Source organism: Dendrobates tinctorius, unplaced genomic scaffold, assembly GCF_039654945.1.
Source record: "Dendrobates tinctorius isolate UK_male_01 unplaced genomic scaffold, ASM3965494v1 ptg000016l, whole genome shotgun sequence".
NCBI classification, from domain to species: domain Eukaryota; kingdom Metazoa; phylum Chordata; class Amphibia; order Anura; family Dendrobatidae; genus Dendrobates; species Dendrobates tinctorius.
The window spans coordinates 35,220,602-35,248,545 of NW_027361684.1; the positions used below are offsets into that span (position 1 = coordinate 35,220,602).

The 27,944-nt window shown below is 42.8% G+C and overlaps 1 protein-coding gene across 1 annotated transcript in view; it reads right to left on the minus strand.

Annotated features, from left to right (window-relative positions):
- The window catches only part of LOC141080447 (protein ABHD15-like), a 38,897-nt gene extending 17,228 nt beyond the window's left edge, over positions 1-21,669 (minus strand). Inside the window, exons 1-2 of the mRNA XM_073565674.1 lie at positions 20,983-21,669; positions 9,074-9,426 (exon numbers count right to left, since the gene is read on the minus strand). Coding sequence (XP_073421775.1) covers positions 9,074-9,426; positions 20,983-21,417 — 788 coding nt within the window. The 5' untranslated portion in view covers positions 21,418-21,669. The remainder of the gene's footprint in view (positions 1-9,073; positions 9,427-20,982) is intronic.
- Between the last annotated feature and the right edge of the window lie 6,275 nt (positions 21,670-27,944).

Below are 27,944 nucleotides of genomic sequence, written 5' to 3' on the forward strand. Positions count from 1 at the left end.
CTCAGGGAGGGATCTCTCAGTCCAGCAACTAGTTGATCCCGCAGCACTTCATCCAATGGACCCAGTCCTCGGTGCCCATCTTGAGTCTTCTTGGGCCATCACTTCCTGCAATGCATTAACATACTGAGCTAATGATCTCACTTTCCCCTTGGACCCGTTGCAACAACCGCATACGAAGGCACCCTAGGTATATGGTGTCGCTATGCATGTCCTCTAGAATTTTTGCCAACTTATCCACAGTATCCCGGGCCCTAGGTGGGAGATACACAACAGTCTTCCAGGCCTCCTCATCAAAGGTCAGGAGGGCCAACTCTGCCTCAGCGGAAGGGGTCAGAGGATACACTCGAAGCATGCTTTTCAGCCTCTCTACCCAGCCCCACAGAGACATGTTTCTCCCCTTGAACTTGGGAAGTTTTTCTGAGCAAAGCCTCCAAGTGTATATGTCCCCTGCTAGACTCATTCACGGACTCATCCGCCATGTCGGTGTCTGAATGCTGCACCCTGCCAACTACCCCCAATGTAATACAGGTGTCTGAATGCAGCACCCAGAGGCACGAGGCAGAAACATTCAGGCATGATTCTAGCTCTATTTATATACAGAGAATTCAAATGACTGACCAATTAGTGTTAGTAACTAGGCAAATTCACATTCAAAGATAAAGTTGGAAGAGCAAAGGAAATCTATCTAATGTTACTATTCTGTTCACAACAGTTGTGCACCCAGTTGTGGGAGCCACCATGTAAGTTCTTTTGCTACAAAACAGGCACTAGCGGGGGTCACCTGGTTTTTCCGCTAGGCCGCAAATCGCTCTCTGGCATAGTCTATCAAAGCTTGTTGAGCCTCCCATGCACCAACCGGCCACCTCCCAACCCGAATCCCAGCTGACCTCAGTACTGTAGAGGATAGCTGGGAGGGACAGCCCTGCTCATATGCACTGTTCTTCCGCAGTCGCAGGCGTGTCCCGCCTGTTTCAGTCTCCTCACAGATATACTTGGCTTGATAGTCGACGGAAGTCTCTTTGGATTGGAACGGAGTAGACAAGGCCTCGGTTCTTGATGGGCAGCATCTAGCCTCTTGAGCTCTACTGGTGTGGGGCATGGCTCCTGGTCCCGACTAGCGCAGACGGAACTCAGAATACTCCTGTGTTCAATCCGGGCCTTGTCAGGTGATGGCCAACACCTCGATGTCGTAGACTCTCCGCTGAGGCCTGATCTGGTTCGGCACACGAAGTCACTCCCCCTGCAAATCTTCCAACACAATTTAGTCCCACTTGATTTTGCCTGGCCTGCAGATGGCTGTCTCTCCTCATTAATGGCACATCCTGTACGGGCTGTTCAGATATTTCACTGCTTATTACAGTATTGCAATTTTATACACTTCAAGGATAGGGACATAAAGGACCCACTTGCACGACTGAGGCTGCAGTAAAGAGAAGAGAAACAGCACATGTTGCTGGAGACTAAGGCCGGTTTCACATTAGCGCTTTTTAAGCGCACGCACGGCCGGGGGTAGCTCCGCCCCCGAGCCGGCTCTCTGCCCGGCGTGCCCGCCCCTTGCTTGTAGCGCCGCCTACTAGCGGACAGCGGCGCCTGCGATCGGCGCACCCTATCTTTAGCATAGGGTGCGCAGATCGTGCGCAGGCCGTGCGCTAGTTGCGCTTTGACCTGCGCTGCGCACTTTTGACGGTGCGCCGTGTGCGCCAAAATCAAACTTTTCGGATTTTGGCGCGCACGGCGCACCGTCAAAAGTGCGCAGCGCAGGTCAAAGCGCAACTAGCGCACGGCCTGCGCACGATCTGCGCACCCTATGCTAAAGATAGGGTGCGCCGATCGCAGGCGCCGCTGTCCGCTAGTAGGCGGCGCTACAAGCAAGGGGCGGGCACGCCGGGCAGAGAGCCGGCTCGGGGGCGGAGCTACCCCCGGCCGTGCGTGCGCTTAAAAAGCGCTAATGTGAAACCGGCCTTACAAAGGGAAATGTACTAACAGGTGATAAGTGACATTACAGTGTCATTGTCTGTATATGTCCTTGCTTAATTGTAAAGTGGTGCGGAATATGTTGGCGCTATATAAAATAAATTATTATTAATAATAATAATAATGACTTGGGAATCATACAGAATTGTATTTTATTATCTGTAAAAAGAAATATATAAATAGTAAAGGAAATCTATAACAGCAGTAAAGTTACACTGATTTAAATCTGCCAACCATAGGATTGGGTCTACATCAAGAAGTATTTTGATTACAGGAACTCAGAATAAAGGGGGCTTTCTTTGGAATACAGAGGTGCTATCCATGACACCTCAGCTCTATGACTGAGCAATAAAGAGTTAGCAGATGTAAACAAACAGAATATGTCCCATTTACTGTATGGAGAGGGGGCGGGGGAGGCACAAGTTTTAATATGCAAGATACCTGTGCCTAATTAGCTCACAGTCCAATTACAAACACAGCAAATTTAATATTTCAATCTAGGCCATCCTGGAAACATGAACCCAGTGTCAGGCACATAAACGCTTGTTACACAAAAGAAAGTTGTTCCCATATAGGGTTCTGCCTATGCGAATTGTGATCCAGGATTCATTTTATCCTCCCACCAAAGAAATAGAAGAACCACTAGGTATCTTCTATTTTTCTCCCTTTTTATGTTACTACTGTTTTTGCATATTTGTGTCGTTTTATTTTTATATCTTTTCTTTTAAGTATTGTATTTTTTTATATTAAAACTTTAAGTCAGGTCCTTGTATTCTCTAAAGAACCCATAGCCTTTCAGAGAGTGCATAACCCTTTTTGATTGACTAACATATTTCGGGAACTCATCACCCCATGTGTTTGATGAGCGGTGGCAGCGTGTTGTGTAGTCTGTGCATGGTTTGTGATTTATGCTCACTTTATAGCCTGTAACAGAGGTTGAGTGCTGGATTGAGTGAAAGGAGATAACCCTTACATATGCACCCACGTCACATGCTGAGAAGTGTGTACATGGCATTATCATTGTATTGCTTCTGTTTCACAGCTATGTAATCAGGTTTGGCTTTTCGAAGTTTGTCCTCCTTCTCTGTCTCCTCAGCTCTGATGTCAGCAACTCCTCTTCTTCCCTAGTCAGTGTACATCAGCCATGTTGAGAAGTTCATATCTATACAGCTCTGGTTTAAAATAATCTTTTCACCTCCTGTAATTGTGCACAACTACATGAATTCAGCTTGAAAATAAACCACCTTCTGAAATCTTCATACGCGCCTCCTTCAGTTGAGTTAAGCTGTCTGATGAAATTTCTGTGTGTGTGTATTGGAACACAGAGACAGCGAAGAAACAGTAACTCAAGAGGACCACACTCACAGCCTAGGTATGGAGTCAGAATAGTGGGGTTATTAGAACCTCATTCTCCTACAGATAAATAATTTCTTGGGTGTATTGTTCAGAGGGGCATCTGCTTCCCGTGAAAAATCCTAGGACTGACAGTGACTAATAGGCTCTTCAGCAGAGATGGGGCTTTTGGCATGTGGTTTAGTGCTGCTTTTAGTTCAACTTAATCCCAGGTTTAAATCAATGTCAAGAGACATCTATGATTTATGGAAAAGAGATATCTCCTGGTCTACCACCAGTTTTTAAAAGTACGTACATATATAATAACTCCTGAGTAAAGGCCTTGAGTCTGCAAACTTTGCATTAGAGTCCCAATTAGAATCCATAGTTTGTGTAGTCAACCATGTGAAGCCCTCAATGCTGAACACTTTTTTTTTTTTTTTTTTTTTTTTTTTTTTTTTAAATCAAAAGATTCTAGGTCGGCGATTCCCTACCTGTGTCTTTCCAGCTGTGGCCAAACTACAACTCCCATCATGCTGGGAATTCTTATAATACAGCAAATGGAAAGCAGAGAGTTTGTTACCGCTGCCCAGAGTAGTAATCCGACCAAATACTTCCATTGTCTTACAACATACACACACAATGACTAACTTTTCCTATGCATCACTAGTTTGGCAATGACACTTCCTTCGGGACAAACAGACATTGTGTTATGCAAGTTTTATTATCTTGTTTGCAAGGTCAAAATGTATTTAAAAATCTTGGAAGGCAACCAAACTTAAACACAGAGCAAGTTTATCTAAAGTGGAGAATACATCCTTTATAGAGCCGTGTATACATTACAGCAGCTGTGTTATATCTGTATCATCATACATTCAACCCGACGCATTGTGGCCCGATCTGCGGTAGAGGACTGTAAACTGGATGAGGGACTGTGGTCTGTGCAACAGCTGAAAACTAGGACGTGATGACTAACTTACACTGTCTGAAACATGTCATTTCAATAAAAACTTTTATATACCCTGTCACCTCTGTTGAATTACAACAGATCATATATAGCACAATCACGCAATCACGCCTATCCTTAAAAAGCCAACCCTCGACCCAACTTCTATGTCCAGCTATCGCCCAATATCATTGCTTCCATACTCCTGGAACAGCATGTCCACGCTGAACTTTCCTCTCACCTATCATCTAACTTGCTCTTTGCCAATGTACAATCTGGTTTCCGCCCCCATCACTCCACTGAGACAGCCCTGACCAAAATTACTAACGACCTACTTACAGCCAAATCAAATGGACAATACTCTATACTCCTGCTTCTAGACCTGTCCTCTGCATTTGACACAGTTGACCACTGCCTCCTACTACAGATCCTCTCCTGCTTTGGCATCAAAGGCCTTGCCCTATCCTGGATCTCTTCATACCTTTCCAACCGCACATTCAGCGTTTCCCACTCCCACACCACCTCCTCATCCCACCCTCTCTCTGTTGGAGTCCCCCAAGACTCTGTTTTAGGACCCCTACTCTTCTCAATCTACATACTTGGTCTGGGGCAACTCATAAAGTCCCACGGATTCCACTACCACCTTTATGCTGATGACACTCAGATCTACCTCTCTGGCCCAGACGTCACCTCTCTCTTGTCCAGAATCCCAGAGTGTCTATCAGCCATATCCTCCTTCTCCTCTCGCTTCCTCAAACTCAATGTAGACAAATCTGAACTCATCATCTTTCCTCCATCTCACAGATCTTCTTTACCCGACATAGCTGTAACAATTAATGACATCACACTTTCCCCAGTACCAGAAGTCCGCTGCCTTGGAGTAACCTTTGACTCTGCCCTGTCCTTCAAACCGCACATCCAAGCTCTTTCTACCTCCTGTCGCCTCCAGCTCAAAAATATTTCCAGAATCCGTCCTTTCCTCAACCCTCAATCTACTAAAATGCTTGTGCATGCCCTCATCATCTCCTGCCTCGACTACTGCAACATCCTTTTCTGTGGTCTCCCTGCTAACACCCTCGCACCTCTCCAGTCCATCCTTAACTCTGCCGCCCGACTAATTCATCTCTCTCCTCGCTACTCCTCCACTTCTCCCCTATGCAAATCTCTTCACTGGCTCCCATTCCCTCAGCGTATCCAGTTGAAATTACTAATACTGACCTACAAGGCCATCTATAACCTGTCTCCCCCATATGTCTCTGAACTAATCTCCCGATATCTTCCCTCACGTAATCTCCGGTCCTCCCAAGACCTCCTTCTCTCCTCCACACTTATTCGCTCCTCACCCAACCGCCTCCAAGACTTCTCCCGAATAGCCCCTATTCTCTGGAATTCTTTGCCCCAACAAGTCCAACTATCAACCACATTTGCATCCTTCAGACGGAACCTGAAAACCCACCTCTTCAAGAAAGCCTACAGCCTGCAATGACCCCGCTACCTTCTTCTCTCTCACCACTAACGGTGATATCACCTCAACCAACACCGGAACTGCTGCAACTCACCAACCTACGGTCTCCTTCCCCACCATCCTGTAGCATGTAAGCCCGATAGGGCAGGGTCCACTCTCCACTCTGTGTCAGTCTGTCACTGTTAGTTTGTTTACTGTAAGTGATATCTGTAATTTGTATGGAACCCCTTCTCATGTACAGCACCATGGAATCAATGGTGCTATATAAATAAATAATAATAATAATAATAATAATAATATAGCTCTGTGGAAGGACGGAGGGGAGCAGATTGGTAACCACAGTTCTAGCAATTTCAACTCAGGGGTGGGATTCAGCGGTTTCTCCCCGGTTCGGTGGAACCGGTTGTTAAAAAAGCAGCCGGTTCCCCGAACCGGGGAGATCCAGAGCCGCAATCCGGTCCTCTGATGTTGCTGGCGGCGCTGCCTGCAGGCAAGGAGCAGAGGAGGACTCTTGCTCTGCTTCCTGCCGGATACCGCGCGTGCAGATACTTGACGTGCTGCTCTCTGTCTGCTGACTACTGGACAGAGCAGCACAGCACACCCCGGCGGCCCCCGCTGCCCGTGCACTGATTCCAGCGGCGCAGTGCGGCTATAATTGGCGGGTAACTAGACTCTGGAGCTCGCTGGACTGGACTCAGGAGTTACTCGCCGATGCGGCTGCCCAGTGAGCTGAGCGCCTGAGCCTGGATAGGAGGACACTAGTCTGTGTGTGGTGACCGTGGCCCGCCGCTGCCTGCCTCACCGCGGGATTATTTACTTCAGTCTTCAGTTCAACTTCAGCCTGTGGTACACACAGGCCAACACCAGGTCAGTTGTATATGTGCAGTGCTGCTGCTAATTGGGGACCTGTGCTGTCTATTAGGGACCTGTATGCCTGCCTATTGGGGGCCTGTGCTGTGCTGCCTACTAGGGACCTGTGCCTGCCTAATGGGGACCTGTACTGCCTATTAGGGACCTGTGCCTGCCTATTGGGGGCCTGTGCAGCACTGTGCTGCCTATTGGGGACCTGTGCTGCCTATTGGGAACAATGCTGCCTTTTGGGGACCTGTGCCTGCCTTTTGGGGACCTGTGCTGCCTATTGGGGACCTGTGCTGCCTATTGGGGACCTGTGCTGCCTATAGAGAACAATACTGGCTATTGGGGACCTGTGCCTGCCTATTAGGGAACAATGCTGCCTATTGGGGACCTGTGCCTGCCTATTGGGGACCTGTGCCTGCCTATTAGAGAACAATGCTGTCTATTGGGGACCTGTGCTGCCTATTAGGGAACAATGCTGCCTATTGGGGATTTGGCACTTTGTAGTTCTGATGTGATTTTATAAGTACTATACATTAATAAATTATTATTACTCTGTCAATTATACTTGTGGTTGTGATATTTTCATGAACCATTCTTTTTGTGGTGTTCTAGTTGTGGAAATATGCCAATTTAACCCTGCAATTAAAATCATCATTGTTTGACATAGATGGGACTTGAGTAACACCAGTTTGCTGGAAAGGTATGGTGATTTTTACTTTTAATTTCCATTAGGACGCAGATATGTAGTGCACAGCCTGGCCAGCCGGACAGTCAAGTGAGACAGCTGCATAGAAATATATGCAGCTGTCACACTCGGGTCAGGAGAGCCACTGGCCAGAATGTGCACTGTTCTGATCTCATTCCAATGTATTTTTTTTTTTTCAACTGTTTGACTGCGCCCCTACTTGTATATGTTTGAGGAAAAGGTGCATGTAGATGGGTGTGGCTTAATAATGGGTGTGGCTTAAATGGGTGTGCCTTAAAATGGGTGTGGTTTTCCTACACACAAACACAGAACCTGTTAAAAATTTGAATCCCACCACTGTTTCAACTCAAGTTTATATATACACAGGGTAGAATAAAATGACCAAAGCAAAGTGGTGTTTGAGATATTTAGTTACTGTGTAGTTCAGGAAACTGTGTAGTTCAGGTTAACTAAGCCCCGGAACAAAGCAAAATACTTCCGGGGCTTAGTTAACCGGCGCATGCGTAGTCAGGCTTTTCGGCTTTGCCCGCAGTTGGGCAAAGCTTACTGCGCGTGCGCTAGCCAAGAATGCTTAGCGCACGCGCAACAAATGGATGAGACCTACTCCCATTCCTCAAAAAACTGCGGACGGCGGCCAAGGATGGGGAGGCGGCACACATCGGGAACACCGCCCATCGGACCGGACCAACCTCGTTTTCAATCGCCCGCCAAAACCAGGTGACAGATTCTCTTTAAGATCCTAGTGGTCGACCATCCCCGATAATAAAGTTATGACTTATCTTAGCAACTTGCCATTATATCATGAGGAGTGAAAAAAAAACAAAAAACCTATGTTCGTTATTAATTGACTCAGATGAAGCATCCTTACCCCTTTTCATAAAGAAGATCTGAAGCAGCTGGAGTCTGCATTCTGATGTGCTGCACATTGTACACAAGGAATCTGTTCTCAGTAAGGTATGTACGGTAAATCAATTAAAACAATGCAGAGAGTAAAAAAAAAAAAAATAACTATGTGAAAAGTTTCATCATTTCCACTTTTTTTTTTAAAGTTATTTTGTTGTGTTGTGGTATTCATTGACACTGAATTTTTGAGCCAAAGTCTTCGAAATAGCACACATGGTTCAATAATTTTGTACAAAATAAAAAATGCATCTACTTTTTCCTAACTTTTTTTTGTTATTTTTTCTAGGACGTTCCACTTAAATATTGGAAAAATGAAAATTCACTGTATATATATTAAAAAAAAAAAAAAAATCACTGTGGTGGACAGCAGACCAGAGTATATTTGTGCAAAAGATTGTGGCTTTTATATTTAAAAAAAAAAAAAAAAAAAAAAAAAAAAAAACACAACAACACACACACACAACAACACATTTTATGCATTAGCTGAAAAAAAAAAAAAAAAAAAACATCTGGAAGCTCAAATCCTTGTCAATGACATACAAAAAAAAATATTTATATATATATATATATATATATATATATATATATATATATATATATAAACAAAAACAAAAACAGGCGGATACATAAAATAGACTTTAAAAAAAAAAAAGGGTGAAAATTAGAAAAAATAAAATAAAAAAATTAAGTGCAAATGAAAAACAGGTGAAATCACCAAAAACTAGAGTAAAAAAAAAAAAAGGAGCAAATGCAATAATGAAATAGGCCTTGATTTTTTTTATATACGTAGGTATAAGCGATTAGATGACATTTTGAAATGACCAAAAAAGAGCACATACTATGAGAGGAGAATAGAAAATGTATCAACTACCCTAAAACACACACTTACCTGCTCAAATACATCTTTTGGTAAAAGAGTAAAGCTGCCTGCCACATCCATGGACACCCAGCTTCATACCAGTCTTGAAGGCGAAACAGAGGAGAGATGCAGCCCGCTGCCGTGATGTAGCTGGAGGAGCCACATTCCCCAAGATAGGACAGGAGAAGTCCAGCACCAGTGCCTTCTCCTGCTGCAAACAGTCGAGATGATGGCTGACAATGTCGGATATATCGAATGGCTTCTCGCAGGTCATTAGGGTCACCATAGGGTTGTAACTTTGTTGTGCTGAGAGGGCAGCCATTTTGGCATCGACGATTGAAGATCACAGCCTGGTACCCATGAGTGAGGGCCAAGTGACACATCTGTCAAAAAAAAGGATAGCACGGTTACATTTTGCAGTACTAAACTATTGTTTTATCAGCAGGAGATTATCACTATGGGACTAGTAAACCTGCTCTGTACACACTGCATAGGCAGAAAGCTGCCAATCAGTGATGGAGGCGGGGTTATAGAGAGGTCAGCATTCAGACAACTGGTAAAATCTGCCGCAGATAAATAGTGATTTTATCAAAGCTGTAACAAGCAGCCCATACATAGCTGGAATCAGAGTTTTTGCTCCTATATCATGCTGCTCTCAGATGGTATTGGAAAAAGCTGGTGATAGATTCCCCAATCAGAAAAAGAAAATGAAACCCTTTTAAGAGGGAAATTAAAAAATTTATACAAGTTTTTGAAAATATGGATAAAATATACCAAATTTAATAAGACATTTGCACCAGTGTTCTTGGATTTAAGGCAGGCATAAGAAATGGCAGTCTTAGTAAATTTGCTAATTAGACTGCAGTTGGCTCAGAGTAAAAACATTTACTCATCTTCCAATTTAACATTACTATTTCCACGTCGTGCCTACTGTAATACCGAATGTGACATGTACCGTAGACCAGGGCTTTTTTGTAAAAAAATATTTGCCGGTACGCAATATTTGCCCCCGACCTCCTCTGTGCAGCCCCCGACCTACTCCTTCATACTCACCCTGCTGTGCCGTCGCTGAATGTCCCTGAATCCTCCGTTGTCCAGCGCTGACAGCTTCTTCCTGCCTTCAGCAGTCACATGGTACCGCTCAATACCGCTTCCACGCCCATATTCATGAGCGGTACCATGTGACCGCTGAAGGCAGGAAGAAGCTGTCAGCGCTGGGACAAGGAGGATGCAGGGGACGTTCAGGGAGGCACGGGAGGGGTGAGTATGACTTCCCAGCCACCGGCTCCTGCCGCCGCTCCCCCTCCCCCGCTGAAGCACCTTCAGATTTCCGGTACGCCGTACCGTCACAAAAAAAAGCACTGTCGTAGACCGGCTGAGTCTGGCCATCCTGCTTTATGGATCTAATCCCAGAACAGGCAGCTCCAAAAATTTGGAGCCAACATAAAAACACACAATAGGGCAAAGTCAGCACTGCAACTGGTAATGCACAAATTTGACCTCACTTGAAATTGTTTTTTTTTTTTTTTTGCATTTTTTTACTTACTTTGCACACTATCAAAATGCTATCCATTTTAATCTTTAAATGGGTTGTCCGGCCTTAGGCTACAAGGCTGTAGTAACTATGACTGCAGACTTGTGAATGCCGACATCGCGCACTCTGCGAACTGTAAGGATTCTCTGTGAATTGCATATTTCTGACCACATTCTAGCTAGATGTTTCCCACCTCGCTAAATGCACTTTCTTTGAGGGAGGCCGCGCATGTCTAGTTGGCATGTGACCGCACGTATGCAAATCACATATTTGCAGCCACGCGCCGTTGGCTCCCAGAGAGCAATATGAGGGTCTGTAATCACAGAGTGTCTACAGATTTGTAGCCCAAGGCCAGACAACTCCTTTAAATGTTTTGTGACCTTTTCAGAGGTTACGCTAAAATGTTACAAGAAGAGATGCAAAAAGAAAACAAATAAACAACACATGCATTAACACTCTGCATGGATCTCTAATAAAAGAACTTGATGCAGGAAGACCATTATTTGAAGCCCTCTCTGCACATTATTTGCAATACCCATGGAAGTCCAGTATCTGTTGGGGCAGTAGAAGAGCGGATTCTCAGGGCTGTTTTTTGCACTTGCACTATGATTGGAATTGGCTTCTATTAATCAGCTCATTCTCTTATGGTCTTCAAGGGATTATAACAGATTGACTGATCAAACCAAGTACAGGCACTCGGTGCATCATGGCAGAGCCAAACATGGACATACACCTTCCCACCTGCTTGTTTTCCATCTCTTTCCTTCTCTGGCTCTATGAAGCCAGAACTGTCAATTAAAGAATGAATGGTGTGCTGACAATCCCTTTATGTATTCATAGCAACTCTTCATTATTGTGGTGTTTAAAGACATTGATTGACCCACTGCTTTTTAGTGGTAGTGTTTTTATGAAATATCCTGTTGATACTCATGTTCATGTCAATGTATCGTTCACATTTAGTACTTTGCTGCATATCCCTGCTATCTAAATTTAAAAATAAAACAATATTAACGGTCTTCCATTTTCAGAACAATTGTATTCTAAGTGTAGAAAGGAAGTGACAATTTACAATGAACATCAAAAAGCCACAAGTCTAAACCACACAAGGCAGTGGCTGGATTATTTCTCAAAATGAAAAGAACAACATCTTCCTCTCGCCTCTTCAATGATTTATTAGCTATTTTGCAAAGAGGGTTACAAAAACAGCAATGGAGACAAGTGCATGAACTTGTAATTGCAAAATATGAGAAAAACTGGAGAATATCCATATGTTCTCTTTACAGACTTCCATGTCGAGAACATCAGTTATAAGGTGAACCTAACAGATACAATTATGACTCAAGCACATAGCAGTAACAATGCTCCCTACAGTCTTTGAGTTGTACAGAACCAGGTCACAGAATTATAGGATGTTAGAGTTAGAAGGGACCTCCAGGGTCATCATGTCCAACCCCCTGCCCAATGAAGGATTCACTTAACCATCTCAAATAGATGTCTGTCCAGCTTCTGCTTGAAGACTTCCATTGAAGGAGAACTCATAACCTCTCATGGTAGCCTGTTCCATTCATTGATCACCCTCACTATCAAAAACTTTTTTCTAATATCTAATCTGTGTCTCCTCCCAGTTTCATTCCATTGCTTCTCGTGTTTCTATGTGCAAAGAAGAATAAGGATGATCCCTCTACACTGACATTTCTTCAGATATTTGTAGACAGCTACCAAGTCTCCTCTTAGCCTTCTTTATTGCAAGTTAGACATTCATAGATTCTATAAGGTGTTCCTCATAGAACATACTTTGCAGTCCGCTCATGATCTTGGTAGCTCTTCTCTGAAATTGCTCTAGTGTTTCAATGTCTTTTTTTTTTTTATAATGTGGTGCCCAGAACTGGACACAGTATTCCAGATAAGGACTGACCAAGGAGGAGTAGAGGGGGATAATTACTTCATGTGACCTAGACTCTATGTTTCTCTTAAAGCATCCCAGAACTGCGTTTGCCTTTTTTGCTGCTGCATCGCACTGTTGACTCATGCAGTCTGTGATCTATAGTATACCTAGGTCTTTTTCACACGTGCTGTTGCTTAGTTCTATTCCTCCCATTCTATAGCTGTAATTTTCATTTTTCTTATTCAGATGTAGAATCTTGCATTTCTCCCTGTTAAACATCATTCTATTACTTGAGGCCCATTGTTCAAGCTTATCTAGATCCTTTTGAATCCTTTATCTCTCTTCTCTGTTAGCTATCCCTCCTCGCTTTGCATCGCCAGCAAATTTTATTAGTTTGCCTTCAGTTCCCTTATCTAGATCATTTATAAAAATGTTGAACAACACTGGGGCCAGGACAGAGCCTTGTGGTACCCCAATTGAATCACTCTTCCAATTGGATGTGCAACCATTTTTTACGACTGAGTATTATCACTGAGCCAGTTATGAATCCACCGAATCGTAGCCTTGGCAAAATAAGTATAGTATGAGATACTTTATCTAATGCTTTGCTGAAGTCAAGATATAGTATATCTACCGCATTTCCCTGATCCACCAGTCAGCCACCCATATTGTGGAGCTAAGGGCATAGTCAGACAGCTGTATAAATTGGACCAAGATTGGAATGCAATGCGCAGACTGGCCGGCGGCTTTCCCGACCCAAGCACGACAGCTGCTTAGAAATACATGAAGCGGTCATGCTCGGGTCAGGAGAGCTGCCTGCCAGTCCATACACTGTGTTCCAATCTCAGTCTGATTTATACAGCTGTGTCATTACAGAAGTTTACGGAGCCCTAATTTATCTCCATACGCCTCTAATTTCAAAGAGTTCAGAGTTTTATTCTGTAGGATGCAGTAAGAGGCAAAAGTAGTAAAAACAAAGCTGCGAGTGTCAGATTACAAAGGTCTTGCGTTCAAGACCAACATATAACTCCAACCGCTGACAATGTACATGTAACTCCAAATAATGACAATGTATAAGTATACAGTGGCATCCAATTTCTATAGGCTCCCATTGTGAAAATGTATGCCATGCAGTATATGCTTTCTTACTAGATACCTGATAACACAGGGGAGTAACGATCATGGTCACAGAGGGTGTGACAGGGCTTGTGCTGTAGGGTAATCGCCAATGCCAGAGCCTATGTCAGCTGCCTGCACTGTAATGCATGCCACCGAACAATCTGAGGCTTGCAGCTGATGTCTGCGTGACCGTCACAGGCAGCGCATGACAATGACAACATGCACTGCCTATGGCTGCCACGGTAAAGTCAGCTTTTGGCTTCTGCGATGGCTAGAGATGATATCACACATCATGGAAGCGGGGGGGGGGGGGGGGCAGGAATCATTTAAGTATTTTTGAGTTGGAGAAAAATATGGAACATAATGAAAGCAAGGGGCCCTGGATAAGGGACATTATCACAGGAAGGGGTCCATAAGGGGGACAATATACCAAGAAGGGGCATTATTACAGGGGACAGTATTACATGGTGGCAAACAAGTATGTTGACTCTTTATAGTATTTAGAATGCTACAAAGTCCCATACATTTGTCCAGCATGCAGTTGTGGGTCATGGTCCAAATTTTGCACCAGGGCCCAGCGGACTCTAGCTACGCCACTGCTGATAAAGAAGCATGAATGTAGTCAATTGTGTACTCCAATTAAATAGAGCCACGGAGGGGCTTAGACATACAATAACGGAGAGGGGAAGACTTAAAATGAGCTATGTAGGAGCACTGGCTATATGAGTAACGAATAGGGCACAATACCAATCTACCCTTTTTGGATAGATTGGTCACTGTGGGACTTTATAAAAGGGTTCGGATTAAATGGATTAGCTATGCATTATTCTTCTGTCATGGTAGCTTTGATGGCGGAAATCTTGGTGCTGATGCAGAACAATTTGGGAGGGAGCCAATAAAGCTCTGGACTCCCCAACCAATGCCTAAATAATAGTTGCTCTTCAGCTGAACTTGAGAAACTCAATGTTCACATCTGTTGTATTAATGAAGCTTCAATGAATGTTAAGGAATCAGAATAATACCTCATCCAGCCACCGATGCAAATTATTATTAATCTTATTTAACCCCACTAATTGTTGAAACTGATGTTTCATACAAAGTAAATGTGAGAATCTACGTAGTCACTTAATTGCAGTTTTTAGTTTAATAGCTGCCATTCAGACACCTTGTCATTCAGCAGGCCCATTCAGACAGCCCTGTAGGCAGTTTCTAGAAATTTGGCCAAATGTCAATGTTTGAAAAGGGAAAGAAAAAATAAGAACGAGTAGGTAATGTAGCCGTTCACTGAGAATGAAAAGTACTTTATCCAAACTTGATGGCTTCATGGTAAATTTAATTTAGGTAACTACCTGGCAGATCACATGTTTGACGTGTATGTGGTTTATATGGTGGTGACAGGTCTACTTTGACTGTGGTATGTTGCTGACAGATGTAGTTTAGGGATAGGAAAAAGCCTCAAAACTTTAAAATAAATGTGCTACAGCAAATAAAGTTAAAAGCGAAAGACTTCAGTTAATATGAAGTATGAGAGAAATCTGTCAATAGGTCATGCGTCAGGTTCTCGGTCAGAAATCTGATGTGAATCCAATGGTGGACACATAACCTGAGATATTTCCTCATGTTAGAACCCCATCCATGCTGCTCTCATCCGTCTCATTATGGCTATAAAACCAAATATAGGAAAGTATTACCTAACAACATAAACTACCACTAATGATATGTTTAATGCTTTGCAAATAAATTTAGCTTGTCATCGATTTGATAAAAGGCAGTGAACTCCTCCCGATAGTAAATTCTATCTCAGACAAGTCTCTTGTCACTATTAGCTCTTACAGGGATCACAGAAAAAAAAAAAGCTTTTGTTTTCCCTCTCCAAAACATTGTCTTTATGCATTCGATGCAACATTAATGGAAATGGGACTGAGATGTGTAACCCTGGGACATGAGACATAACTGTAGTAGGTCAGCTGGATGGTTGCCTAAAAGCCAAGACATTCCCAACACCTACAAAAATATTGTAGGTGTTCAATTTTTATCTACTTAAATTTTGGCCGGGAGAGGGGGGAAAATAAGGCATCTATACTCATTGCCATACTTTGCATGAAAAGCGAATTTTGCCACACCTGTTGTGCATCTAATTTTCGCTCGGTGCCGCTGGTACATTGCAGTACAATACAAGTGAGTGGCATCAAACTGCAACCCTGATGGTACTACAACAAGTGGTAAAAAACTCGGAGGTTGGCCTTCTTGCAACTTGCTGTTACAATAGTCTTAGGGTCGCAATTTGATGACATTCACTTGCATTGTGCAGCGAGCCAGCCAACCTTGGTTGCAAGACAAGTGTTGAGGCCAAATGTCTCAGTATACAGTACGGTATATTGCAAAGTATTAGCACTTCCTTAACCAACTCCCAAGAAACCCACACAGCAAGCTGCAATTTATAAAGTTCTACAACACAAAGAAGGGAACAAGGACCAGCATCCAAAAATTGTATTCAGGGGAAATCGTTGGTGCATTAATTTGTTGGACAAGAACATAGGAGAACGTTCCATAAACTAGACCCTGATAACAGACAGCACTGGGTAAGATATGACTGCCTCTAGTGCACATCCATGCCCAGCCATAGTTATAGATTCATTATCAGCCCATTATGGATGACTGCAACTTGACCTGAATAACAAAGCTGCAGAAGTGCAACATTATATGGAGGCCATTAGAAAAAAATAAATGGTTTGTCCTTGTAATCCAAGAACAAGCTTGGATTACGTGAACAGCTCTCCACTATGTTTCATGGAGGGATTGAGTTTATATGACAACCTCTTTAAGGCCCAGGATTCAGGCTGTACAACAGGATCACATGATTAGCAATAATATTGTATGAAACGCCTAAAATCACATGCTTTTTTACATTAATATACAGTTAGGTCCAGTAATATTTGGAGAGTGACAAGTTGTGGCATTTTAACAGTTTACCAAAACATATTACAAGATACAGTTATATAATCAATAGGTGCTTAAAGTGCAGGCTCTCCACTTTAATTTGAGAGCTTTCACATTCTAATTGGAAGAATTTAGGAATTACAGCTGTCTAATATGTAGCTGCATCTTTTAAACTATCTCAAAAGCTCTTTAATAGGCTGCATGGGCTATTCCCTCATTAATCCATCATCAATTAAGCAGGTAAAAGATCTGGAGCTAATTTCAAGTGTGGTATTTGAATTTGGAAACTGCTGCTGTGAACCTACAACATGCAGTCAAAGGAACTCTCAATAGAAGAGAAGCAGACCATCATTAGGCTGAAAAAAAAAAGAAGAAATCTACCAGAGAAATAGAAATATTAGCAATTGGCAAATCAACAGTTTTGTATATTTCACAAATAAAAAGGATCAAAAACTCAAATAGGCTTGGTTGTCTATGGAAGACAATAGTCGTGGATAATCAAAGAATCCTTTCCATGGTGACAAAAAAAACAAACAAACCTTTCATCTACCCAAGTGAAGAACACTCTCCAGGAAGTCGGTGTTTCAGTATTTAAGTCTAACATGAAGAGAAGACTGGCGAGCAAATACAGGGGGTTCACCACAAGGTGCAAACCATGAATCAGCCTTAAAATAGAACGGACAGATTAGGCTTTGGCAATAAAGATCTAAAAAAGGCAGTCTAGTTCAGGAGCAGCATTCTTTAGACAGATGAAACCAAAATCAACCTGTACCAAAATGAAAGGATGACGAAAGTATGAAAAAAAGCTTAGAACGCTTCATGATCCAAAGCACACCACATTCTTTGTAAAACATGATGGAGGCAGTATGATGGCATGGACATGCATGGCTTCCAGTGGCGCTGGGTCACTGGTGTTTATTGATGATGTGACAGAAGCAGCTGGATGAATTCAGTGACCTGCCTAGTTTTAAAAATTCTGCGCCGCCCACAGAATGTTGGTATTGGTGGCGCAGAATTTTAAAAAGGAGTGCAAGCCAGCGTCCTGTTTGCAGGACTTCAATAAAATGGCACCGGAGACGGCGCATGCACAAAAATTCAATCTATGCATGCGCCACATCCAGCGCAATTTTATTGAAGTCCTGCACACAGGACGCTGGCTCACACTGCACACGCGCTGCCCACACAATGATGGCTATTGCTAAGGTTAAACATCTGCACTCTCAATTATTTGCAAACAGTTTTTAATACATGAAAATATTGACACCACAAAAGAAACAAAAAATTGATTTTTGTGTGATAGGCAAAAAAAAACAGAAAAACAAATCAAGAAGCATGTGATGTTTGGACCATGTTTGGGTCTTTTTCAAACGACGCTAAAGTTGATTTCAAATGTCCCAAAGACTGCTGCACAGTTTAGGTGCTGGGGATATGCATAGAGATGCGGTGTCTGGAGGCGGGTGTTTCAGCACTGCCGCGGAGGTGTGCCGTTTGAAAAAGACCCAAACGTGGTCGAAACGTCACACGCTTCTTGATTTTTTTGCCTATCACACAAAAATCATTTTTTTTGTTTCTTTTATGGTGTCAGTATTTTCATTTATTAAAAACTCTGCAAATAATTGAGAGTGCAGCTGTTTAACCTTCACCTGAATTTTGGGTCAAGTCCAATTCAGCTAGCACCGCTTCCTTTCTACAAGCTTTGGCACCTCCTTAGGGTATGTTTCCACGGTCAGTAAACGCTGCGGATTGGATGCTGCGTACATCGACAGCGGTCAGATGTAACAGCATAGTGGATGGGATTTTATGAAATCCCATCTCCACTATACGTGCAGGTACACCCGCAGCTACCCTGTGTAAGTGTAACCGGACATGTGGCGCGTCTTTCTAGACTGCAGCATGTGTATTTATCTTGCGGAGATGCACAGTCTCTACAAGATAAATATCAGAGTCTATGTATAGGATGCGGTGATTCCGCATGGTTCAATGAACACATGCGGACTCACCGCGCATACAAAAGCCGGCAGCGCTTTGGATGGAGCTGCGCCCAAAGCGCTGCCAATACTGACAGTGGAAACATAGCCTTACTATTTTCCACACAATGATGGCGGCAGTGCAAAATGTTACAATAAAGTGCTTTTACAATTTTTTTTTTAACGTAAATGCATTTTTCCTGTTTCTTTGTCTTTTGTTTTTAAATAGCTGAGGTAGTTTACCCTATGTAAAACATGTGTGGGCTTCCTCGGAGGGCTGTTTGGTTCCACATGGGGTTCACAGGTAAGAGTCTAGTTGTAACGCTTCTATCTTTACTGAATGTTCTTACATCCTGATCGCTAATACCTATTAATGTGGGTATCCACTTGCATTGATAGTAAATATGTTAGGTGTGATACATTAAGTGAGGTTGCTTCTGAGCATTTGAGCACTAGCATTTTATATGTATCTTTCAGCATACCATTGATGTCCCCCCTACCTATTAGTGGACAGGATGGCTTTAACACCTGTATCCAGCTACTGATGTTGACTGTAATATTGTATACCTATTTGATTGCCTATTCTTATATACTGATTTTGTAAAATTTGATACTTTTAATGGACCATCTAAGTCCATTTCTCGTTTATAGATATTCCAGTCTAGGAGTGTCCTTCATTAAATATTTTAGGCCCTGTGAACACACGGCATAGGGACCTATGTCCCATACTTTTTGACTAGAATATCTGTTCGGGTGGCATTGTTTCAGAATACTGTAAGTAATCTGAGTGCGCAGAAAGCCCAGCAATAGGTGGTGTAGTGTTGGTCAAAATTGTCATCCAGCCTAAGCTTTTGTGATACATTTAAAGACAGTTTACACTGTCCAAGGTCTCATTCAGACGTCTGTGCTGCACGTACGGGATCTATCCTTGTGTTTCACGGATAGAACATGTACCCATTGTAAGCTATGAGGCTGCTCCCACGACCGATCTTTTGTAGCAGCACAAATGTAAAGTGTCAATACAAGTCTCTGTGAAAAAGACATACAGCACAAAGATGAAATCTGTGTTTAACATTGCAAAGGATAAAAACTTTGGAATTTACGTTATTTATTATTCATATGTAAATATCACCGATGAAACACTGCTGACACATTTAACATCCTTTTATGCAAACGTGAAACACAGCAACGTCTAAATGGGTAGCTAAAATCCCTGCCCCAAGATCTTTAGCATCTGCAATTTTTTGGTGCATTTTTCACTTGCAAATCATGCGATTTATAGATTCCTCTTCGGATCACATGATTTGTAACATAAAACTGCTCTGCAAGATCAAGTGAAAAAACTCTTGAACCTTAAAGCAAAAATAAAAAGTTAGGGCTTATGCATACGTTCATGCAAATCGGTCTGAGCAAAGAACACAATGCACGGACTGGCTGCGTCTCTCCCGACCAGAGCGTCACAGCCTCCCGAAAATATATATAAAGATGTCCCGCTCGGATCAGGACACCTGCAGCCAGTCCGTGCAGACATCTATATGAGCCCTTACAAAAACTTCTGGGGGGGGGTGAGTCAACCGCCTATAACGTATTTATGTTCCTACTGACTTATAGAAAACATGTGGCTGCATGTTTTTTTTTTTTCTGAAGAAAAAAAAAAAAGGCAAAATCTTTGCGGTTTTCCAAAAGATGCAAAGTGCTGCAACTTTTGCAAAATTGTGCCAAAACCATAGCATTTGACTACATTGTGTGAACATACCTTAAGGTTGTGTATATATAGAGACTTTGGCAAAAATCATGGTATGCCTCAACTACATCGCAGCAAAGTCCTGGTGAATAGGGTCATATTGTGACCCGAAAGGTAACGCAACCATAGCAAACAATTCTCAAGAAGTTAGAACCGGTTGGATTTTTTATCATCTTCCTCGTTGCAGTATATTGTGGGTTGCAACGAGACCCTGTTCACTTCCACTATGCTGCGATGTAGTAACGACATTAAGAGATTTTCGCCAGTGCGTTCTGTGTTACGGTCAAAGTTGCCGTGCATTCTTAGGGTGTGTGCACACTCTGCGGATTCTGCTGTGGTTCCGCAGCGGTTTTTGCTGCGGTGTACAGTACTTTTATTTTCCTAAGGGAAATAAAAAACCGCGGTGCAGATTTTTCCGCGCATGTCAATTCTTTCAGCGGATTCCGCTGCGGTTTGCCATCTCCTCCATTGAGATGAAAAACCGCAGGGCAAAACCGCAGAGCAATCCGCAGGTCTTTTGACCTGCAGATTTACCTGCGGATTTTACAAAATCCACGAGGCCAAATCCGCACTGCAATCCGCAGTGTGTGCACGTAGCCTTATTCCTCCACCCAAATACAATGACGCTCCACCTGGAGCTTATTTATTAACCAGTGAAACATTGTATACAAAGAAAAGTGTGCAAAAGATTGAAACAAATCTTAAGCTCTTCCCTGTAAGTACACCGCAAATAACTCCCGTTATCGTTACCTTACTGGTGTTCCTAGTTATCTTGCCAAAAGAGTTTGGGATGACCAGCAGAATGGGCACAGTGGAGTTACTGGATGCCCTCCTCCTCCTTTGATGTTGTCCAGGTTTCACAGCCCAGTCCAGAGCCACCAGCCCCTCATCACTCATCTGTAGGTACTCCCTAACAAAGTGCACCCCAATATCCACAGGTCCCAGCACCCCAACCAAAGTCTGCAGAGTGGGGAAGGTCCTCCAGAGCCACCTGACATGAGAGTAACTCCCAAAGCTCCTGCACTGTTTCACCAGGTAGTTGGCCAAAGCTGAAGGTTTGCAGATCAGTTTATAATCCTCCTCAACCTTCACATCCCCAACTGCTAAGAAAGTACAGAGGAGTTTCTTATAGGACCAGAGGAGCAGGAGCAGGAGAGTGCCTACAGAGGCAGCCCATCCTAGCATTGCACCTGGAAGAGGTGTGAGGTGCAAGGTGCCTCAGTACTTATCCAGCTGCTAGGAGTGCAGGAGCTGAGCTAACATCCTCAGAGCACAGCCAGGGAGGCAATGCTTTCACTGACACTGTGTACAAGCAGAGGGAGGGGAGCAGCAGACTTCACACAACCTATTATTGTGGTCACTCCCCACTGCAGGCAGAGCTAGGCTGAAAATCTCTCACATACTGTAGACTAGGTGGCAAGAGGCAGTGAGGATCTGCCAGGCATTGTGGGTGCGGTGCTTCAGAAACTAAACAGACAAGAGGCTATGCAGAAGCTCTAGGGTTGTTACCCAGCTCACCTGCAGCCCAGGGCACAAATAACCAGACTTGTCATAAGGCATCTTGTATAGTTTGTCCTATAGATTTTTCACTTACATGGTCTGGCACAAAAAGGTGCAATATAAATAGAAACTTTGCAAGTTCTCACGCCCAATGAATTACCATAATGTTGCATAAAATCGCATGTGTTCAACAAACACTAGGATGGAATTCGAATTTTGAAAGCATGCAATATTGTTTTTTTTTTTTTTTTTAATTACCAATACGATTTATCCCTAAAATGATTTAAAAAAAGCATGCAGAATTACATACATTATTGCATATCATAAAAATGCACTTATTGCATGTAACTTCTTGCAACCTATCCCCTGTGTTAAAAAGTGTGTCACCCACAAATTATACCACCTATACATTCATGTAGGTAATTTAGCCTTATAAATCTCATACTTGTTGTATGCATTTCACTACTTTTGCATAAAAAGAACAACAAAGCCCCCCTGCTTTATGACATATGCAAATGAGGGCTCCTCATGCAGACTGGATCGCAGCAAGTGTGTACTCACACAGTGTCAGTGGGGCATGTGAGGGCCATCAGTGACTGTGAGGGCCATCATACTGAGTGAGGGGCATTATTTGCATATGTAATAAAATAAGTGTTGTATGTATGAAGCCTTCGACCCATAGCAACTAACTGAATGAAAATCAATGAGGTCCGTCTGGTGCCATTTGATCCGTTGTTTGCATTCATTTTTTGTTTTCCTGTAACGGAACAGAAAAATGTATCATCTAATGCAAATGTGAACTTGACATCTCTCCTATCTTAGTACATTTTTGTATTCCCCATTAGAAAACAATTCTGGCTCAAATTGGTTGTGCCTTTCCTGTTTTATTCTGGCTGTAACTGTATGAATGAGGTTACAACTGGGCGTTACCATTCCCTTATCTAAGGGATCTGTCCCTACTCAGTCTACTCCTGTCAGCCCTGATTGTTCCATGTGAGATTATAGAGACACACTGCCAACTGCTAATGCTAGAGTGGTATCCCACAAAGTGGCCATCTCCATATGTATAGCGTGTTCCATGCAAGTACTGTGATTTCTGTGTAAACTGTATGTTGTAACATAGTGTGAGACTTGATGCCTCAGCTTTGCTTGGTACACAAAAGTTTCTGGATAGAGCTGGAACAAGCTCCTCTGGCAGTCAGCCAATGACTGCAGCTGAAAAGTGTCACTGGAGAGAGAAGTCAGTAGAGGACAGCAGATTGCAACAGGTAGATGTTGTTCTCACCTTGACTGCTGGGTCTAGAAGGGACCGATAGAAAAGGAGGGGAGCTGAAAAGCTGCAGATTGGAAGGATTCTTCTTGTAACTCCAGGAGGGAAAAACCTCCTCGGAGGAGAAGCACAACTCAGCCTAAGTAACAGTGAATTAAACTGATAAGTATCCCACAGAGATCTGCCTGTCTGCATTTATGGGTCAACCTTCAACTGTGAGTGTAAATCTCGCCACCAATTACTTACTATTTGTATATAGTTATTTTCCCTGTTTCATTAGTAAAGAAACTGTTCTTTTCAAGTTAAAAAGTTAACACTGCTTCTTCATGATTGGGGATTAGCTGCACAACTACCACCACCATCATCAGGGCCGGACTGGCCATCTGGCAATTCTGGCAAATGCTAGAAGGGCCTGTCTGGTTGTGGGATGCCTTGCCTGCTACGTTGTGTTCTCAAGACACCCATACTGTTAAGAGTTGTGACGGAGCACCAAGTCGCTGACTCCATCACTTACCCGAGCAGGGCATGGGTATCACTAGAAATGTTGGTTCTTGGGGACGGGGATTTGTGATTTCAAATGCCATGGCTGAATTTCCGCCCCAGTCCGTACCTGACCAGCATAATGTAAAGAAACGGCTACTGTGAAAATCATCACTCTTGCACATTATTCTTTCTGAGGTGCGCAGATTTGGGATTCCCCATTGTTGCATTTATATATACTGTGTGTGTGTGTGTGTATATATATATATATATATGTATATATATATATATATATATAATATTGTGGTAACTTTGTGTGTGCGTAATTATAAAGGGGGAAGAGGGTCACTGTCCCGAGTGCTGGTGGCAGTGCCGGGTATTCAGGTGTGAGACTCGAGCAAGTTTCTCGCAAGTCTGACCCCGGCCTGACAGACAGCTTAGCCCCCATGACGCAGAATATAGCTCTCCGGGAGCACTAAACCTCCCTCTGCCATATGAGGTTACCATACTAGTTATCAACTTATGTAGAAAAATACAATTTTTTATTAAATATATAGCAGCAATACAAAATGGATAGCAAAAGATGTGCTCATGAACAATTTGAAATTGTACATGTCATCCCCTGAGGAAGAAGTTTTTAACTTTGAAACGCGTTGGGAATTAAATGTTTTAAAGCACACAACTTGTGAGGAGTGATGGTCTGGCAGCGCACGGTTAATCCATAAAAATTCCTTCTTTGAATCTGATGATTTATGGCCATGGCGTGGTCATTTGGATGTGCAGCAAGCTGACTTTATTCCTTTATGCCTAATACTCTCCTACACAGGGTGAGTATAACTTATTGTTCTATTTTCTCATTTTCTCGGGTAAGACCCTATTGCGCTCTTTTTCTTTCAATTTTCATTAATCATATCCTGTGTGATACTGACTGCTGAGCCATGTATCTAATCCTATCCTGTGTGATACTGACTGCTGAGCCGTGTATCTAATCATATTCTGTGTGATACTGTCTGCTGAGCCGTGTATCTAATACTATTCTGTGTGATACTGACTGCTGAGCCGTGTATCTAATCATATTCTGTGTGATACTGTGTGCTGAGCTGTGTATCTAATCCTATCCTGTGTGATACTGACTGCTGAGCCGTATATCTAATCCTATCCTGTGTGATACTGGGCTCCCCCTGCAGTCTGTGTCAGAGGGTGGTCTGTGTTGGCACGGTAATAAATTGTGTTATTTCCAGCTTTACAGAAGGACGATAACACCATAGAAATGATAAGAATAATAGGCCTCAGGTACCACAACTGTCTACAAAGAAAACTGTTGCTGATAGCAACCAATCACAGCTCATTTTTCATCTTTTAAACACCTCTGGAACAGCGAGGCGAGTTTTGAGTGGTGACATTTGTGTTTCGACTTTTATGTGGCGAGGTTGGTGTATGTGTGGTGAAATGTGTGCTGAGGGTGGTATACAGCATGTGTTGAAGCACGTGGTAGTGTGTGGCACATTTTGTGTGTGTGTTCATATCCCCATGTGTGGTGAGTATCCCATGTCAGGGCCCCACCTTAGCAACTGTACGGTATATACTCTTTGGCGCCATCGCTCTCATTCTTTAAGTCCCCCTTGTTCACATCTGGCAGCTGTCAATTTGCCTCCAACACTTTTTTTCACTTTTTCCCCATTATGTAGATGGGGGCAAAATTGTTTGGTGAATTGTAACGCGCGGGGTTAAAATTTCGCCTCACAACATAGCCTATGACGCTCTCGGGGTCCAGACGTGTAACTGTGCAAAATTTTGTGGCTGTAGCTGCGACGGTGCAGATGCCAATCTCGGACATACACACATACATACATACATATATACACACACACACACACACACACACACACACACACACACACACACACACACACACACACACATTGAGCTTTATATATTAGACTAGCTGAAGAGCCCGGCGCTGCCCGGGCATAGTAACTAACTGTGGTTAGTTATAGCAAATTATAATTATCCTCCATCCCATAGTCCCGTGCCCATATACCCATCATACATATCCTCCATCCCATAGTCCAGTGCCCATATACCCATTACACATCCTCCATCCCATAGTCCCGTGCCCATATACCCGTCATACATATCCTCCATCCCATAGCCCAGTGCCCATATACCCATCATACATATCCGCCATCCCATAGTCCAGTGCCCATATACCCGTCATACATATCCTCCATCCCATAGTCCAGTGCCCATATACCCATCACACATCCTCCATCCCATAGTCAACCATTATGACATCATAATGAGCGGCGGGGCTTGCAACCTATGATGACATCAGCGTCGCCATGGCAACCATTATGACATCATATTGAGGGGCGGGGCTTGATACACACACTTTTTCCCCAGCTGTCAATTTGCCTCCAACACTTTTCCTTTCGCTTTTTCCCCATTATGTAGATAGGGGCAAAATTGTTTGGTGAATTGGAACATGCGGGGTTAAAATTTCGCCTCACAACATAGTCTAGGATGCTCTCGGGGTCCAGACGTGTGACTGTGCCAAATTTTGTGGCTGTAGTTGCGACGGTGCGGATGCCAATCCCGGACATACACACACACATACATACATACACACATACATGCATACACACATACATACACACTTTGAGCTTTATATATTAGATTTCAGGAAGCATAACATACAAAAAATGACCATGGTCACAAGCGTCAAATGCAAAATGATTCAATTGATATTTAGAGTCAGGCTTGAGACAAATGAGTATATTTGCACCAAAAACTGCTTTTCATAACTTGCACTCTTTCTATTTTAGACACTTTCTGCAACTTGTTCATTAACCCCTTATCCCCCAAAGGTGGTTTGCACGTTCATGACTGGGCCAATTTTTACAATTCTGACCACTGTCCCTTTATGAGGTAATAACTCTGGAACGCTTCCATGGATCCCAGTGATTCTGACATTGTTTTCTCGTGACATATTGTACTTCATGCTAGTGGTAAAATTTCATTCATATAACTTGCGTTTATTTGTGAAAAAAACGGAAATTTGGCGAAAATTTTGAAAATTTCGCAATTTTCCAACTTTGAATTTTTATGCCCTTAAATCACAGAGATATGGCACATAAAAAACTTAATAAGTAACATTTCCCACATGTTTACTTTACATCAGCACAATTTTGGAACTCAAATTTTTTTTTGTTAGGAAGTTATAAGGGTTAAAAGTTGACCAGCGATTTCTCATTTTTGCAACACCATTTTATTTTTACGGACCACATCACATTTGAAGCCACTTTGAGGGGTCTATATGATAGAAAATACCCAGAAGTGACACCATTCTAAAAACTGCACCCCTTAAGGTGCTCAAAACCACATTCAAGAAGTTTATTAACCCTTCAGGTGCTTCACATGAATTTTTTGAATATTTAAAAAAAATGAACATTTAACTTTTTTTCAAATAAAAAATACTTCAAGTCCAATTTTTTTTTATTTTACCAAGGGTAACAGGAGAAGTTGTGCTGGAAAAGTTATTGTGCAATTTGTCCTGAGTACCCTGATACCTGATATGTGGGGGGAACCACTGTTTCGGCGCATGGCAGAGCTCAGAAGGGAAGGAGTGCCGTTTGACTTTTTCAATGGAAAATTGGCTAGAATTCAGATCGGACGCCATGTCATGTTTGGAGAGCCCCTGATGTACCTAAACAGTGGACACCCCCTCACAAGTGACTCCATTTTGGAAACTAGACTCCCCAACGAACTTATCTAGATATGTGGTGAGAACTTTGAACCAACAAGGGCTTCACAGAAGTTTATAACGTACAGCGGTACAATTAAAAAATCATATTTTTCCACAAAAATGATCTTTTCACCCCCAATTTTTATTTTCCCAAGGGTAACAGGACCCTAAAAGTTATTGTGCAATTTGTCCTGAGTACGCTGATACCCCATATGTGGGTGTAAACGACTATTTGGGCGCATGGCAGAGCTCAGAAGGGAAGCAGTGCCATTTGACTTTTTTGGCTGGAATTAAGATCGGACACCATGTCGCGATTGGAAAACCCCTGATGTACCAAAACAGTGGACCCCCCACAAATGACACCATTTTGGAAGCTAGACCCCCCAAGGAACTTATCTAGATGTGTGGTGAGAACTTTGAACCCCCAAGGGCTTCACAGAATTTTATAACAACCGGGCGTGAAAATAAAAAAATCGTATTTTTTCAACAAACATGATCTTTTAGTCCCCATTTTTTTATTTTTCCAAGGGTACCAGGAGAAATTGGACCCCAAAAGTTGTTGTCCAATTTGTCCTGAGTACGCTGATACCCCAAATGTGGGAGAAAACTACTGTAAAAAAAATATTTTTTCCAGAAAAATGATCTTTTCACCCTCAATTCTTATTTTTTCAAGGGTAACAGGACCCTAAAAGTTATTCTGCAATTTGTCCTGAGTAC